Source organism: Ananas comosus, linkage group 20 (assembly GCF_001540865.1).
Source record: "Ananas comosus cultivar F153 linkage group 20, ASM154086v1, whole genome shotgun sequence".
In the NCBI taxonomy this organism is placed as follows: Eukaryota; Viridiplantae; Streptophyta; class Magnoliopsida; order Poales; family Bromeliaceae; genus Ananas; species Ananas comosus.
Genome location: NC_033640.1, coordinates 9,825,929 through 9,845,056, shown reverse-complemented (window position 1 = coordinate 9,845,056; position 19,128 = coordinate 9,825,929). Strand labels below are relative to the sequence as shown.

Here is a 19,128-nt window from a genome sequence, read left to right as displayed (position 1 = left end):
TTTAATTATTTTTATTTTTTTGTTTAGTACCTTCAGAACTTCTAATAATTTTAGATAATCTTTTTATTTAATTAAATTAAAAATTATATTAAATTTAAAAGCTCTCTCAACTAATAGTCATCAATTGTCATAATTGTATTTACTAAAAATTAAGAAATTAGATCATTTACTGAATTGCTATTAGATTTAGTAAATTTCAAAGTTATTTGAGAAAAATAATACAAATAAGACAATTAAAAGTTAAGTGAGTATAAATAAAAAAGGGGTAATATATTTTTTACACTAATTATTTAGTCAATATATTCCCTCATCAAAAATTTGATTAGATAAATATTATTTATTTGCTAAAGTTTTAATTTGTATCTATTTCGGCCCCCCTTATAATCGAGTCCTAGCTTCATCTCTGAGTATAGAGATTGAAAAGAAAATAATAATTAAGTGATACTTTTTGGGAAAAAAAATACTGTATGTATAGAAAGTAAATAAGTCGTTGTTAAACATAACAGTTTAATCTTTTGAAAAATTATAATTATTATAAACTAGAATATCTGAATCCAAGTCCCATCAGACTCCATGAATATAAATACAGCTTAAGCTGTGAACGAGTTCTCGTACTATATATATATATATATATATATTAATTACGAGAGAGTCGAAACTGAGTCGAAACCAAGTTAAAAATTTAAAAATATATAAACATAGTACTCTCAAAATTTAGTTGTGGATATTTGAAATGTGAACATAGAAGATCCCTAAAAAGTCACACAAGTACATATATACCAATGCATATAATATATATAATAATAATAATAACATAACATTAAGTTGCAGGGATATATTAATGCAACAACCAATTCCTTTACTATGTAAGGTACCATTAATTCCCGCATACTTCGTGTTCGTGCGGCGCTCGCATGGAGTTCAATTCATGTACTTTTTGTGGATACAACGTAAGAGGTTTCGCCTCCACTCCTTTTTCTTTTTTTCTTTTTTTCTTTTTTTTTTCTTAATTATAGGTTTATTTATTTAATTAATATATATTATGGGTGTGTGTGATGTGGACCCACCGGCCCCAACCGCACGTATCTACCATGCGGACTTTCGCACACACATCAAAACCATTTCTCTAGCTTTAATTAATTTGATTTTAAGCGGACTCTAGCATGTGGAAAATTTTTTTTTTCTTTTTTTTGGGGTAAATTACACAGGTGGTCCTCAAACCATGGGACACGTGACATTTTAGTACTCGAATTTTAATATTTTGTAATTTCTCGTACGAACTTTCTGAATTATTATAATTAATTAGGTCACACAACTTAATTTTTGACTAAATATTGATGAATTACTAATATAGAAATGATGTAAGATATTAATTATATAATTGTTGCATCATCAATTATGATATTGCTATAGTGCTTCTATGTTAGTAATTCATCAATAATTTGGGTTAAAAAAAATTATAGTGAATTAAAGTTGAGAACTAAAATGTATGATGACGAAAAGTCTAATTTATCTTCTTTTTTTTTTTCTTTTTTTTTTGAAGAAACACTATGTACATAAAGCTACATGTATGATATATGTATATGTGCCTAGTTTGGCATGGAGGTTATTTAATTATTCTTAAACACTAATTCTATGTAATGTAATGTATTGATAAAAAGATTTTATTTTTATTGTTATATATGGTTAATTATCTTGCAATACCTCTTGATCATTGGATGATCATGAATGACAATTTTTTTAAAAAAATAAAATACTTTTTGGTGGGTGATTCAGAAAAAAATAGAATGTACAAAGAAAATGCTTTGGTTCTCCCGTGAAAATTTTTTTATATTTTGTTGACGTATTTGGGTCATGCACGTGAACTAATTAATCAGTAATCAAAGAGTAGATCCAAGGGCTAGAAACTTAGAAGCACCAATGAGATGGTGCTTCTAAAAGTATTCTAGCTCAATTATATATATATATATATATATAGAGAGAGAGAGAGAGAGTGGGCTGGCATGCTTATGGAAGCACGGAGCCCTCCGTGCTTCCAAGTTATTTTTGATGTTCGGACTTTCGAATTGACGATCGGCTCCGTTAGAGTTGATCTAGAGTATTTGAAGTACCTAGAAAATAAATTTTGCGATTTCGATATTATTTGTCTAAGTGATCGAAGGGTTCAAAATCAATAATGTTAAGACGGCGCACATGGTGAGCCGGTTTGCATAAAAGTTAACTGAGTGGTATGAAATATCTCAAATCAAATGAATTTGTTTCGATAGAACATTGCTTTATACCATATAATAACAAGATCAATAATTTTGATCTAAAATTTTAATGTCATAACATCATATTTTTGTATACTTTTATTTTCAGCCGTTAATTTTGATGCCCACTTCGATCACTAGGCCAAAGAAATATCGAAAAATTGCAAAAATTTATTATTCTAGATACTATCAAATACTCTAGATCAAGTCTAACCAGAGGCCGATGCGCGATTCTGAAGTCGCGAACATCGAAACAAATGAAGCGAGGAGCCGCTCCGTACTTCATAAATCCTACCGCACTATATATATATCATATATATATATATATATATATATATATATATATATAAAAGTGGCAACAAATTAGTAACATTTTGTGTCACATGATGAAGTGTTTTTTCTCTCTTTTATTTTTGGTTAATATAATATTGTGTTATGATCAGGAGATGAATTATACTAATACCATTCAAATTAACAACTTCTTTCCTCAAGAAAATTAAACTGGAGCATAAATTCGAATCGGAGTTTCTATATTCTTTGGAGCTTACAATCTCATTATGGTTTATTTTCGTACATAATAAAAAGATCAAAAACCTGTTTGATTATATTTTTAATGTGTTTTTAAAGATAGCTGCAGGTGAAAACAGAAACATATGATCCAAAAGTGAGAGCCCAATTATATGTAGACAACACTGGACTCTCTCTTATCAATCCTTCTTAAACTTCTTTTCATTGTTCCCCACACACACACTCACACACAAAAACAAAGTGGGAGCTCCAACAAACCATCTTGTCACCCCAACCCCCAGGGGTCCATCCAAATCAAGATCATGAGGAAGGTTGCCCATGTCATTTTTATTTATTTTAACATCACAAAACAATAGTGTCTCTTTCAAAATTAATCACCACCATCCATTGAATCCTTAACTAATCTTAATATTAGGACCTTTTACAGTTGTAATCTTGTAATATATATATATATATATATATAATTGAGCTCCTATGCTTTTAAAAGTACCAAGTCATTCGTATTTGTAAGTTTTCGGCCCTTGAATTGAAGGATGTGCGGTTAGGATGATATGGGCTCCCTAGGGTTGAGTGGGTGGTTGGTTGAATAGTATAATCTAACGAGTAAAAATGATCAAAGGCATAGATCTAACGACAAAAAATTTACAAGCACCAAGTGCTTGGTACTTTTACAAGCACCATAGCCGGACTCTATTGGTATCGCGAGAAAGTTGACGTATATATATATATGTATATATATATATATAGGGTCCGGCTANGAGCTTCCAAATTGACGATCGGCTCCGTTGAACATGATCTATACCACTTAAAGTGCTTAGAAATCAAATTTCAAATCTTTTTGACATTATTTGCCTAATGATCAAAGGGTTTCAAAATTTGTAATTTTAATGGTAGATAAGAGACGTTTTCTTGTTTAACGGTGTAAAGATATCCAAATCAATTGAATTTTTGTTAGAAAATTCTTTAAACTATTTAAAACAAGATCTATACTTTTGATCTTGATTACAAGACTCCTATCATCATTTTTTAAAGAATATTCATTTTCAACCATTCATCTTCTGTTCACTAGATGGATAAAAGAATAATATCGAAAGTGCGTGAAATTTGATTCATTTTCTCTCTCTCTCTCTCTCTCTATATATATATATATATACATATAGGTATCACTTATAATTGAATTAGATCATTCTCGTTTTTATTTTTTTACCTTGAGAAAATTGTTTCTTATATGTACAAGTGTCGAGATTTAAATGAAAAAAAAAAAATGGAAAGCTTGGGGTTTTCTATCGTGAGATCATTAGCTTTTTATAGGACAAATATCATTTTTAAAAAAAAAAACATATTGCGCAAGGGGTGTAACATCATAAGGTAACTATATATATATGTTACTTATAATTGTGATCATATATATTGATCAATTTGTTACTAACTCTTATGTTTTAGGTCTTGTATATGATTAATTAAGAGCAAATTAAAGAGAAGTTAATCTTCTACTAAAAGCAATGTATATACTATGAATATTCTCATTCCACATCAATAATCTCATGGTCAATCAATTAATCTTCAATTACAAATCACTCACATATATAGTAGATCTCGAATTAGTTAACTATCCTTCGACTCTTTTCTGTTAAAAAATAAAAAGGGCGAAATATGGAAAAATTGAGATGAAAACTTATATAAGTGATCAAATAAGAATCGAAAGGTAATGTACATCACGGTGCACAAACATGATAGACTTAGTTCTAATTAATCTCCCTTTGTTTCAAGACGTCCTGAGTTTGATTTCTGATTCAGAATGTTTTTTCTTATTATTGAGCGTTCTTAAATTTCTATATTATAGAATGGATGTTTAAAATTTGACGGATAAATTGCGTGGATGACTATATATACAGTCATAACGAGATTTCGCTGAAAGACTCCTCGTCAGAAGTCGCGCTTACCGAGGACATTTCGGGAAATCATAGGATGTGGATAGGGATGGCACGTGTCGCGTCGTGGTTCGCTCGCTTATACATGCTGCAGTTCTCCTGCAGGAAGAGGAGAGTTCCCATTTCGTGCCGGAAACCACTTGCAGCAGAAACGATCACTATCGTAAAAAAGATCTCCGGAAGTCAAATTCCGGCCCGAAGCTGTAGCTTCGAACTGGGGAAGATTCCGCGGTTAGAACCCGCCACGTGTCGTTTGAGATTTGGGATTATTATCTAATTAAACTAAAATAATGTGTTTGTTTAGTTGTGCTATTCATGTGTTTTTCTTCTTTGTACTCACTTGTTTCAGCGCTTGCTTACGAGCCTGCTTGTGTTACATAGAGTCTAACCTCGTTGAGGTCGATCCTGAATTGGAGGATCTACTCGACATTGATCGCGTCAATGTGCATGTGGAAAATCGAACCTCCGACCTCTTGATCGGTGATCCAGATTATCAACCAACTGTACTAGATAGTGATATTATTTACTTACTTTTACACTTCAATTACCGCCATATTGTATTGGAGTGTGTCTTTTTGCCCTTCGAATTGTCGTATCGTATGACAAGGATATATGAGGGGCTCCTCTTACTCCAATTATTGAGGAGGGCATTTATTTGAAAATGCCATGCACATGTTCTTATCTTATGCCTTTGCCGTCCAATGAATTACACATATTTTAAATTTAAAAACTATTTCTTTTAAGAGTTTGAAAAAAAAAATGTATTTGAATGTATATCCAATCCCTCTCACACAATCATCTAAGAAAGGGGCTCCTCATGATATTAATATCCTTTTCTAATGACTCACACAAAAACTTCACAATTCAAAGGCTTTAGAGAAAACTAAGAAAGGGAAATTAAGTCCAATTCACAATTAATACATGGCAATTGTAAGTGTAAACACCCCAAATCTTTATTTAATTAAGCTTTTCAAATAAAATGAGATTAGTCATGCAAATTGACTCTTAGTATTAAATCTCCTACTCCAAAAGCATGCATAATAAAGAAGATCCCAATTAACTTTAATTTATGTATTTCCGAGCCATTTTGTTAGGATTTGGTTAGATTTGTAGATTAATTCTAATTGGATAAGAATTAATATTTAAATCTGTTAGAGATAAATTAAGATTTAAATATTAATTATAGTATAAATCTAATTAGATTAGGATAAATATTTAAATTATTGGAGATAAATCAATTAAGATTTAAATATTTATTGGAGTAGGAATCCTAATATATATTAGGATTCGGATACGTTTATAATTAGATGTAAGCTTTATAAATTGCTCCATTGGTGGAGAGCTTATCGGATAGTACGGCCAAATTGAAATTCTTAAGGAGGGTACGGTGAGGTGTCTTGAAGCCATTGGTGGATCGTACCAAAGAGAAGTTTGGTCATGAGTTGCATGCACCTAGTGCACGGGTACATGTGAGAGAGAAAAAGTGAAGGGTTGTCTTCTTTGTAGGTTTATAGAAGACGAGAAAAAGGTAGAAATTAAAGATTCAGTCAGTTATAGAAGAGGAGTCAGGTGTAATCTTCTCTTATTTAATAAATCTTATTTTACCTGCATATTTTATGTTTGATTGTTTTTTCTCTTTTTTATGATTGTATCAGCTTTTGCTGAGGAGACGTTTTTATAGTAAAAATCCGATTCGATGCTTCCGTTGCAGAATCCCAACAATCGGTACCGGATCAACAATCGTCAGTATCGAAGCGGGTTGCGGATTCACAAAATCCAGTACCGAGGCGAGTACCGAATTTTCAACAATTTTATGCATAATATAGTATCAGAACCAATTCTGAATCCCTCGATACAAAAAAGAATTGACCAAGCGACTCAGTTCTTTGTCTTTTTCTCTTTGGTTTTTAAAGTACTCTTCAGTTCTCAATGGTTAATTAATTAGACAAAACACATTTCATGTAATATATCCACAAGTAGTTGTTAGGAGACTCCAACTAACAAAGATCCTTGACCAAAAAAGCTAAAAAGCAAGGATTTCAACTAAAAGCTATATATTGCTGCTTCTAGTAAGTCAAACTATCATAAGTGAGTGGTTAATTGTTCTCCTTGACCAAAGAGGAAGCTAGCTCCTTGATCATTTTGAGCGCACTTAATTATTTATTTCATTAATCGCAACAATTAGCAATATCGAAACAACATTATTTTATATCATTAGTACAATACCTCTCTCTTAAGGGCAAATAAGTAAACAAAAATCTAAATTAAGCTTCTTCGATCGATGATTCTTTAGTTGGCTAAGTCTCCAAGAGTCCGGGAGAAATATATATAGCTTTGTCGCATGATATGTCAAACTTTTTCTATATATGATTATTAAACTTTTGATAATATATAAATCGTAGCTCGATGGATTTTTCAGAGTGCACACACAAAGATTATAGTACTTGTTGTATTTTAGGGCTAATTTGTTAGAAATTTGCGTATTATTGTTTGGACGAATTAAGCTTTTAAGAAAGTGAAGTGCCGTATAATGACGAGTTTCAAGCTTTACGGTAAAAAGTTTTTATTATACATGTTGTTTATTTCGATTGTCTATCTATTACTTTAAAAGCTTCAACCCATAATTAAATCACAACCTCAATGTGTATATATATATATATACATATGTACAAATATTGGTATAATTTTTCTCCCTCTCTAAGAACACAAAGTCAAAAAGGAGGTAAGAAAACAAGGGAATAAAATATGCATCTCTAATTAATTAATTTATTAAATTCTAATTGGCCAAAGCTCCCGGGTGAAATATAGCATTGTCATGTACCATGTCACACCATTTTCTTTAATGATTAATTAAACATTTTATAAGGTTGAGATGCATAACTTAATCCAAACACTTCTAAGTATAAATGTACATAGAATTGAAGTGTTTTGATGTGGGATCAAATCTCAACCACCATAGATTTGCATATGCAAGCATGTTACAAGTGTCATGGTTGATCCTCTCCTAATAAATAGCAATTATTTTTTTCTATTTTCCTTAATGCACAAGATGTTATAAGTAATCCTTTGTCACATTTTAATATTGTGATATTAATTAATTACATTAAAAGTTCTAATTGATTTGGGAATTGGGACATGCACTTACATCAAAGCTTTAGTTGTTCTTTGCCCTACAAAATTTCCTTCACATAATAAATTCAAATCTAAGTACATTGACAAAATGAAAAACAAGTTCTTATAACTTAGAATACCTTTCTCATGTCCTTTATAATTATTATGCAACTTATAAAGTACCAACTACAAGATCAGATTTTGACATTTTAAGCCTAATTAAGATTTTAATAATCATTTCCGTTTTCACATCTATCGAAAGGAGATTGTTGCACAAATTTAGAGAGAAAGGACAGAGAGATCTAACATTTAAATATATTTCAAGAATTCTGAAATAAGTGAATCGCTTATCGCAAAAAGTAAAAATGGTCACGTATATAAAAAAAAAAGGGATAATTTCATAGATGCCCTTCTAGGGACTATGAATTTCATTAATACCCTTCTAAAAGTGATAATATCACGAATGCCATCAAATATATCAAAAATTATCATAAATGCTCTTCATTAGTTAAGTTCCGTTAAGATTCCTGTGAAATGGAGTTATACTTTTAGAATGTCATTTTTACCCTTCATCTCTTATCAACAGTAGAAATACTAATAGATATTTCAAGATAATTTTTATAAACCTAAATTTGATTATTTAATATACTAAACATTAAATTAAATTATTAATATATTAATTATTAAAAATATATAAAAATTGTATTTTATATATAGTATGTTTTTATATGATTTTGGTTTTGTTTTCGGCTTCGGATTTCAGTTCAGGATTGATTTGGATATAGACCAAAATCATAAGTTTGAATATAATGGGATTTCCTTTTTTTTTTTTTTTGTGTAATTCTAACTGAAACTACTCGGCATCAATTAAGTTCACCCCATTCAAAATCGAGTTCAGATAAAATTGCATACCTATATCAATGCACATTCCTAATAAATAAATGATAGATTTAATTTTTTTTCCTATTTAATAAAAAATATATCGAATAATTATATGTATGCATTTTTTTTTGTCAATTGAAAAAAAAGAGAGTTTTGTTCGTAGGCTAAAATATATTATATTTTAGTTTTTAATGTACTTAATGCAGATAAAATTATTGAGAATAGTTTTGGTTAAAAAAAAATTTTAAGCTTACAAGATTAAATAAAGATAGGAAAAATNATGAATAGTACTTTGAGACATTTTGGTATTAATTAGTTAGTATGACTACAAAACTTCTTTTATATGCTTGATGATAATTATTATGGAGTGGTATTACATTTTAAAAACTGCGATGCATCAAGAAAAAATAGGATATTTTTTTTAAAATGGGACAATTATAAAGTGTCGCTGAAATTTTAAAAAAAGTGTTGCTATAATATTATTTTGCATCACTTTTATGTGCTGCTAAAAGCTTAAATAAGTGTCGGTATATTAGTAGCACTTTTTTTAAGTTATACCGACACTCTTAAAAAGTATCACTATATACCTAGCGACGCCACATATAGCAACACTTTTTAAAAGTGTCGGTAATTTAGCCAGCAGCACTTTTTCTGACCTGTACCGACACTTAAAAGTGTCGCTATATGCCGTTTTTGTTGTAGTGTCTGTCGTAGGTGCCTAGGGAGAGGCACGAAACTTGATGTTATGGTAAGGGGCAAAAGCGAAGACGAGCAGCGTGCTGATTCGCGTGGAGAACTCCGAGACGAGGGACATTTGGAGTCTAACCCCTAAGTCCAAGGTCGATGGATATATGACCTTGAATTCCAGAGAGGGGAAGTTTAGTCGGAGGACTATTTCCTTGATAAGGAGGTAGAAGGTTGGCTACTGGACTTGTGGAACTTTGGTTAAGTCAGGGCGAAGTGGGCGTTGAGGCCGAGTAGCTCCGATGGGGAGAACCAAGTTAAGGAAGAGTGCCAGTACAATCTTGCAATCCGAGGGATTATGAGTTTTAAGTTCTGGTTCCGTGGAGGAGTTAGTGTGGTGCGAGCGAGGCACCAAGGCTGGGGAGCTCTAACTCAGGGAGGGACAGAACATGTATATGAGATGGATGGTCGAGGAGGACCAATGGGCTTTGAAGAAGCGTTGTTGAGCAGACGAACTCGATGGCAGGTCAGCGTGGCATGCGATGCCAAGGCCGTGGGTGGCTCTGGTCTGGGAGAGTGGTACTGCTAGCAACAGAGTTTGAAGAAGTGGAAGAGCATCGACGAGGACGTCGATGATTCAAGTGGGGGAGCCTGTCACGGGTCGATCGTTGGGTCTCGACCGTGACACCTTTGAGGGCCATATTTGGTAGGCACTTGGGTTGACGAAGTTATGGAGTTGCGGAGTTGAGGCGTTCCGTCAGGTAGGAGTCGCTGTCAAGTCAACGGAGGCAATTCCCTAGCAATGGCCCGTGCCATGACATGGAAATAGGTGCCGCATGCGGGGTTGGAAAACGTACCCCTCGGTGAGCACCTTCGTACCCCCGGGGTGCCAAAGGAGTGGATGCCTCGTAAGGGTATTAGAGGAGGGGTGGACACTTCGTAAGTGGCCCCGACTCCCCCGTCGACCCATAGGACATGGGTCGTCCCTTGGCTAGCGGAGTAGCCAAGCCTAGCGTTCCGTGTAGCCGGTTAATGGACGGTTGAAGGGACACGGGCCTAGGGTAATGTCGGAGACGAGAGAGGTCGACGACATTACGGAGCGGGGAATACCGGGAGGCTTCCTCCCTAGGATCGCTTGCGCTACCTTATGCCGGCTTGGATCTCTGTAGTGGAGCGTACGAGCGGATGAGGGATAGTCTAGCGACGGACGGTCCTCCGTAAAGGACAAGGCTCGCGAAGGCAAGTGTGCCGAGCGGGGATTCGTGGGGCGCGGCGCCCACGAAGGCCAAGGAGGCGGGACTCGATAGGAACGCTGAATGGAGGCACGCCGAGGGAGAATACGTAAGGCGGGTGGCCTACGAGACTTGAGGGGCGGAACCCAACGAGGCAAGCGGTATCGGTATCCGTATAGTGAACCTTGAGAGACTGGACCAATGGGGTAAGCGGCCAGGCGTGGTCGAGCCAAGGAGGGGCCAGTGGCTAGCGATGCGGAGCGAGGCCGGTTCGTTTGTATGGGGCCTTATGAGGCGAACCTATGGGAGTCGAGGGCGCGGAGCGCCGTGGCAAAGCGAGGGTCGTTAAGACGGTCGAGAAGCACGGTGTGGACTTGTTGGTTCCCTATTCAGGAGCGATGGGGCACGAGGGCCACACGGGTCGAATGCGAAGCACGGACGTGCGTGGTGCCACGTCGAGGCGCTGATGTTGGGGCAAGCAAGCTTGTGGCGCACACTTGGGTGGCTTTTCGGAGGTAAGCCGTTGGACCGAGCGAGCAGGCCGCGTAGGCGGTATGGCCATGGGCGTTGTCAGGCGCGGGAGACGCGATGGTGAGGAACTTATGGTTATGAGTGCCCTTCGTGGCATGCGATGTCGCGAAGCCCGGACCTCGACGCTAGAGGCGTGCGGGTTGAGTAGCGGGAGCGAGACGCGTGGGAGGCGAGACGCTCGGCTATACTCATATTGTACAAGTTGGGGGAGAACTTGTAATGTCCTTGGGCTGGCGAGAAAGGCAACAAGACATTCGGCTACAGAGCACTCTCGAGGAGGGTTTGGTTGACAAAACAGGATGCACCTAGCTTGGTGGCCAACCTCGGTATTGGGGTTGCTCGTCGGGAACTCGAGGAGTCCGACGAGGGGTTCGATTACAGGCGAGGGACCGGGCTATAAGTCTCGGGGAGGAGCAAGTTTGGCAAAATGCTTGTATTGGTATTCCGCTGTTAAGTCTGGGAGACTTGTCCGTGTAAAGGACTCGAGAAGGCTGGCTCGGGTGTGCGACATTTGAGCGCCGCGCGGGGATTTTCGAGGCGAAAAAGCTAACCCCGTGATGCATTGGACCAACAACCTCCTCCCAAGGTTTTGCCGTGGACCAGTGGCACACCTTGGGAGGAGAGCTCACCAAGAGCTCAAGCCTTAAGGACCAAGGCAAGTTGCCTTGGGTTTTGGGGTTCAAGTTGTGTTGGCCTAGCTGGCACGGCACAAGCCGGTCATGTCGGGCCAGACCGTCGGGTCCAAAGGGGGAGGTCCAGCACGGTCCTGAAGCTCAGGCCCAATCGGGACGGCACGGGTGCTACAACACCCGTGCCATCCTGTAGCCCAGTTCGAGGCCGTGCCGCTTTACATCCCTATATGTGGGTAAAAGAGTAGCTTCAAAATCCAACCATGCAACACAAATTCCATATAGCATAGCATTCTCCAATGGGGTAAATTGAAACACTAGTTCTTGAGCTTTTGACCCGAGTTTTATTTTAATTCTTAAATTTTTACTTTTAAGTGCTACTTTAGTACTCTCTAAACACTTAAAAAGTTATGTTCTTAACTTTTTTGTGCATGCTTTATAAGGAGGGGTAAATTATTACCTAGCCTTTCTACATCTCAACTTTCAACCTTATCGCTTATTGAGTTACAACTTTTCTCAATGTATAAATTGAACCATCAAATTGAAAATAAGAGGCTAATGAACAATCAATGAATTTATGACGTATGACACACATAAATGAATTAGATTTATATAATATATTTTACCCTAAGTTAATGACCAAAATGAAATATTATTCAAAGTTTAGAAACTCAAAAACTCATTAACTAGGGGGGCAATTTGCCCTTATCCAGTGTACCCAATACACACACACATTTTCTTTATAAGAAAACAAATAAAAAAAAAAGAAAAGAAGAAGATAAATAGGTTTACACGTGTCAAAAACCCAGATGCTCAATCTCCTCGCACACACCCACCATTCCAGGGTAGTACTCAGTACTCACCACTCCCCCCATTTCCACTCTCCAATGGGGACTTTTGTCAAACACCTTATCCTCTCCCACGCCTCACTCTCCTCCTCCTCCTCCCCCGGCCACCGTCGCTCCTCCNGTTAATGGGTTGTCAACTAAAAGAATAAAAATTGAGGGAGTAGTTTCAAAACACTAAAATTAGTTAGTTTTTTAGAAAACTAAAAGTTAATGGGTTGTCAACTAAAAGAATAAAAATTGAGGGAGTCTCCATATATTTTTTACTTAAGGGATAGTTAAAGACAAATAGGTCATTTTAAAAATTAACCTATCTTTAACCCTTTAATAACTATAGTAAACTTAACACAACTAACAGTAAGGGTACTGGTGATAATTTTCTATGTTTACACGGACATATGTGATATTTTAGACTTTGGGAGGGGTATTTATGAAATTGCCCCTAAAAAAAAATTAAAATTTTTCTTTTTTAATTAAAGCACAGATTTAAGTTGCCTCATGGGAGTAGTAGGGAACTTTCCATATATTTTAGCCTCTAAAATTATGGTTTTATAAAATAATGAGATTTGTTTACATGTACCCATGACCACAGGCCAACTATTGGGCTTTAGCCCCATAGGCCCATGGGCCCGTGGGCTCGCCTTAATTTATATCAGGAGTCCTAATTTTGAGTTTGAAATTCATGGTATCTGCTTAAACCCAGTAAGTGACAAGTGAGCTAGTTCGATGAGTTTCTCTGTCAATAGTAAAAACGTACAATTTCATTAGTAATATTATATTTAGCTAAATTACACACGTTAATATCTGTTTTTTTTTTTTTTACTTTCTCTTCTCGACTTTTAAAAATCTATATTTTACCTTCTTAAAAAAAAAATGTTCACAGGAGAGTACGATATTAATTATGATAATAAAATGATCAAATTGTTCTCTCCCTCTTCGTCTCCTCCCCAATCCTTCTTCATCCGTAGTCTTTTCTCCTCCGTCCTTTGCGCCTCGACCCTAGCTCCGACACCACTCGCTCCACCTACTCTCTCTGATCCTCCTGCACTCCCGCCGCCCTCCATTCGGTGACGATGGAGATGAGGTCAGCGTGGGCGCGGACGGAGGTTGGGCGAGGGTGAGATGGCGGAGGAGGGCGAGGACATAGGTATAGGCGCGGATGGAGGGATGGGCGAGAGCGAGGCGGAGGATGAAGGCGAGGCGGTATGGCTGAGGACATCTTCGGCGAGGAGGGAGGCAGCACTGCTGAGAGGAGGGGTACAAGAGTATTTTGGATATAAAAAATATATAATAATAGAAAATAGACGGCAGGGTCCAAAGTAAACATTTTTCTGAAGGAGTAAAATATAGTTTTTTAAAAGCAAAGAAGAAAAAAAAATACAGGTATTGACATAGAAATTTTCTGTAATTTAGCCTTACCTTTTTATTGAAAATTTGAAATTGACGTAATGGGCTTTTGTTGATCTAGAGCCCACGAGTGTTGTGGCAGCATAGGATGTGGAACTAGTAATGCTTGGGCCTACTTGTGGCCCTAATGGCCTTAGCCTTCACTTGCACCCTCGCGCCCTCGCATATTGCAGACAGAAGAGAGGGAGCTTGATATCGTTCATCTAATCAGTACTTTCAATTTCATTATTGAACGAACTAGTTCATTTTGGTATAAATATTATACTTTCAATGGAGTAGTTTGTGATATTTAGGCCTTATGTGGGTAGGGGTGTAATATGGGCCATGCCGGGCTAGCACGACCCACATTTGCCATGCTGATTTCGGCTAGAGGCCTTTAGGCCTGGAAGGCCCGGGCCGTTCTCCGGGCCGGCCCTTAAAAGATTTTATTCTTTTTATTATTTTTTAAAAATATGTAAAATTTAAAATATAAATAATAATTTATTTTTATTTAAATTAATATTTTAATTAAAAAGTTTAAAATTTATAAAATAATTATAATATAACAAATATTTAGATATTTTTTAAAAAAATTATTTTTTTAAAAAGAAGTATTGAAATGCAATGGAAGCGGGAGTTCAAGTGGAGGTACTCACCGCATATGAGGACGGGAGTTCGAGTGGAGGAACTCGCCGTATGTGCGAGCGGGAGTTCGAGTGGAGGAACTCGCCGCAGATGAGATCGGGAGTCGAGTGGAAGGACTCGCCGTATAAGACTGGGAACGTCGGATTGAGGATCTCACTACAACAAAACTGAGATATAGGGACACATTTCTGGGACACTTTTGTGCTAGTATCCCAGTTATGTCTAAAACCTTCTAACAAAAATCCACCTAAGGCCCAGCCCAAATATAAAGCCCAATCTTATTCCTACTCAACCCACCCACCCACCCATCCCATTGTAAACAACCTAATTAAAAGTCCAACCCAATTACCAAAAAAAAAAGAAATAAGAAAAAACACTCCCCTGCCTCAACAGATCATCATCTCCCCCAAACCCCCAATCTCTTCTCAATCCTCAAACCTCACCATGGCGAACTCTTACCATGGCAAGCTCTCTCCCGTGATCTCCCATGGCGAGCTCTGACCATGTCCTCCCTGCGGCATTCTCTCTCATCTCGTGTCGATCTCCTCTCCGCGAAACATCTTCCGTCGTCAAGGCGGAGCTCCTCGACGACCCCGCCTTCGACTTCACCGACGAGTCGCGCCAATGGATCGATCGGGTACGTGCGTGCATCCTCCCCCCGCATTGCCTCGATCTTCCGTCGATTCGGCGTGATCTAGGGTTTGGGGCTGGATCACCCCTCCGATTCCAAGATCTTAGTGTCTTTTGGTCAAATTTGAGGGGTTTAATGTAGATTCTGCGTTGCTGGATGCTCGATCTCCTTGCTGGGACAAACATTTGTGTTGGTTGTGCAATTTTAGTGATCTGGTAGTAGATTGTGGTATAATGAATCGGATTCTCTTTAATTTACTCCCCCGACAAAAAGAAAAGAAAAAGAAAAAGGAAAAGAAAAAGAGAAGGACGGATTAGATCCGGTTTGGAGGGAGGAGTGGTGGTTATTAAAGGGACAATGCTTTGTCTTGTTGCTATGAGTTTACAGTGCATTTTTAACTTCGGCTAAGTTGGTAGGTTGACAAATGCTGCTATCACCATTCAAAAGTTAGTCTTAGGTAGAATTTAGGGTTTTTTTTCTTTGTCCCTTTAATAACCACCGCGCTTACAGTGCATCGAGACCTCCGCGCTTCTAATAGCACACAAGTCCTACTCATATAACTATATATATATATATATATATATATATAAAGCGGCAACAGTGAAGAGAAAAATGAAGGTGAAAAAAAGAAAACTAAGAGGATCAGAGAGGCTTTTAGGGAGCAAGGGATCGAGGGGCCGCCGCCGTCGTTCGTCTCCGGTAATCTACGGGAGATGACGAGGAGGAGCCCGCGGCCGGCGACGGTGGCGAAGGGGCGAGGTTTTGTCGACTATTCGCAAGCTCTCTTTCCTTATTTCACTCAATGGAGCAAAGATTATGGTATGCAATTGTAGTTCTTTGTTTAATTAATTCCATGCGTGCAATATATATATATATATATATATATATATATATATATATATATATATATATATATATATATATNCCGTGGCGTCCACGGTCCTCGCGGCGGCGGCGGCGCTCCACGCGCGGCGGCCGGCGGCGCCGCCCCCGGCGGAGGCGGCGGAGATGGCGTGGGGGACGCGGTCGTTCATCAAGGAGAAGTACTTCCAGCCGGGGCTGTCGCCGGAGGAGGCGGCGGCGCGGATCCGGCACACGGCGGAGGGGCTCCGCGACATGCGCCACATGCTCGACACCATGTCGTGGCGCTACGTGCTGTTCTACGTCCGGCTCAAGGCGGCGTACCTCGACGCCGACCTCAAGAACGCCCTCGCCACCGTGCCCGAGGGGCGCCGGGCCTCCTACATCAAAACCGCCAACGAGGTCGTCGACAACATGTCCGAGGTACGTACTTACGTACGTGCATGCATGGCACCGTTTACCGCTTATTTAACTCTCCTCCTCCTACTGTAGAACGCCGTGTTGTTTAACAAGTACAACAATATTACTGTACAACCTCATTTCCTTTAATGCGCCATTCATATAAATCATTATAAATAACTGTAGTTGAAAATAGAAACAAAACATATTATTATCCGGTAGTTAAAGTTTGGGAGGTACCCTAAACTTTTTTTTTTTTTTTTTTTGTTTTCTAGTTCTAGATATTTAATTATAATCTTCATTGGTTAAACACATGCTTTTGGTAACTTTCTCTACTGTAATATTTAACTCTCTTTTTTTTTCTTTTTTTTTTTTGTGTGTCTGTGTGTTGCAGTTGGATCGATATGTACGTACTCCAAAAGTGTATGAATCATATCTCTACTACGAGAAGACTCTCAAATCACTGGATGAGTTGATCACTTTCCTTGCCTAATTAGAGAGGAATTAATAATATTATTAATCCTTATTTTGAGTAATTTGCTATTTGAAAAGATGTTCTATAGCTTACTTAAGTAATTAAACATCCTAAAATTCAAGCACTAGGCTTTATTCATTGCAAGGAATGGTTATTCAATTTGCATTTGGCTCCATCATGTTGTATATAAAGATTTTAGGGGACCTTAATGCTATTAATCACAATCATTTTCATATCTTTTTTTATGGTCTCTCTATTCCTCTAGTTGAATACAAATAGCTTCTTTTTTTCCTTTTTAAGATCATTTGTTACTTTCTTCTTGTTTTAATGTCTCCAAGGGTTCTTGACCTTAGATTTATTTGAAATTTTGATTTTTTTTTTATCTCTTCTTGTTGACGGAAATAAATCTAACTTTCTGTTCCGTTATAATAAATCTAGGAGACTAATACGTTTAATCAGGTCAAAACTCGTGAACGTTGTTATTGAGCTAACCCTTAAATACGATAGGTGTATTCTTTCTATTAGTACATACTTTTGGGATAGTCGGTTAATCCTTACGATCAACACTTCTCACTTCATTTTAAAGTAATTATAATATATATTTTTGTCTATCATAATGCGAAAGTTAGGGTCTTGAAGACGAAAAAGTTGAAACACCGAAGATTAAATTGAAATCTTGCTAGAAGTTCGAGGACAATATATAGTGCAATTTAGCCATTTCTTTTCAAACTTAATTATCATGGGTTTTACATAAACAAACCTTTTTTTTTTTTTTTGACTACAACACATAGGAGAAAAGCAAAGAGGCCTTAATGGCCAACACAAATGAGAAATAAAATGGAACAAAGAACATTGCACACAACAAAATAAGCACACATTCCTCCCCACAAAATAAAAGGATGAACTTGCTCTCTGATGATCATATATGATTCATGAACTCTCAATGCCTCGCGAGAGCGAAAGCGGATAGGAAGATGAGCAGGATCATCATGATGATCGCCGCGAAGGAGCCTATCAGCGAACCGGAGATGCGCTCGCAGAAGGAGTTGAATTGTTGGCAAATCGCAAACCAGTTTGCCCTTACGTTGCCCTTGTGCGCTAAGTAGACGATTGCCGCCGCTGCTGAAGCCCCCGCCGTCAAGAGAGCTAGCATTGCCTTCACATATATAGTTCAAAAGAAAAGAAGAATTTAACTATTTGAACCACTTCTTAGCACTTGTTTGACTTGACCAGAGTTTTTGGAAAAAGCACTAATAGTTTTTTTTCATTATGATAATCTCTATAACTTTTTACTGTACCAAAAATAGAAGTTTCAAATTAGAACTTTTTAAAGATTTTCTAGTTTTTTAAAATAGAGAAGTTGTTCCCCAGCCGTTCAAAGAAATATAAGACCTTGTTTTTGTTCATCTATTGATTAAGAAATATTGTGTTGCAAAATATGTCTCACCGCATCGAAGAAGATCAGGATCAACCTACTATATCTTGCCCTGGTCTTGATGATGTGCACTATGGACAGCGGAATGGATAGGACAAGATAAACACACACCACCGAATTCGCAACCACAAAGAAGCTGTCGAAAAAATGGGACCAAACAAAGCTTGCATCAAAATTTTCAAGCTTAGGCACTGCAAAGTTCGCGGTAATTAATGAACAATTTACTCGCTTACGTGAACGTCGGGAGATCGTTGTACTCCGCCTTGAACTGAATGAACTGAGTGAAGAAAGGGAGGGTCTCATTAGTTGTCCCCATGGCAATGGCACTCCCTAGTGTGCCGATGAGCGCGAGGAGGCGAAGGATTAGGTCTAAAATGGATGTCCCTCTATTGATTCCTCTAGCCATGGGGGCCCTTGAAGTTTCTCCTTGCTCAATGGCTTCTCCCTTCATTCTCCCTTGAGTAGAAGAACACCACTAATGAATAAGAGAGGATTGCTATTGTGTGAAGAGGAAGAAGAGGTTGAGATCTTGTTTGAAAGGAAAAGAGCAAGGGGGGATGATTTTATACATGAAGTTCATAGATATAATAAACAAGTTTATATGTGCTAACACTACAAACAGTAAGTAGCCAAAGTGCTGATTAGGATTGTTATCCTTCATGATGCATGTG

The 19,128-nt window shown here is 37.5% G+C and overlaps 2 protein-coding genes across 2 annotated transcripts; one reads left to right on the top strand and one right to left on the bottom strand.

Annotated features, from left to right (window-relative positions):
- Window positions 12,499-17,260, top strand: LOC109725602 (photosynthetic NDH subunit of lumenal location 2, chloroplastic). Its single transcript, XM_020254841.1, has 3 exons — window positions 12,499-12,749; window positions 16,210-16,571; window positions 16,942-17,260. Exons 1-3 carry the CDS (start codon window positions 12,590-12,592, stop codon window positions 17,038-17,040), a joined length of 621 nt encoding a protein of 206 aa, XP_020110430.1. The 5' UTR covers window positions 12,499-12,589; the 3' UTR covers window positions 17,041-17,260.
- LOC109725791 (casparian strip membrane protein 3-like) lies at window positions 17,366-18,978 on the bottom strand. The gene is made up of 3 exons (XM_020255150.1): window positions 18,691-18,978; window positions 18,470-18,593; window positions 17,366-18,178 (listed from the first exon to the last, which is right to left on the bottom strand). Exons 1-3 carry the CDS (start codon window positions 18,906-18,908, stop codon window positions 17,963-17,965), a joined length of 558 nt encoding a protein of 185 aa, XP_020110739.1. The 5' UTR covers window positions 18,909-18,978; the 3' UTR covers window positions 17,366-17,962.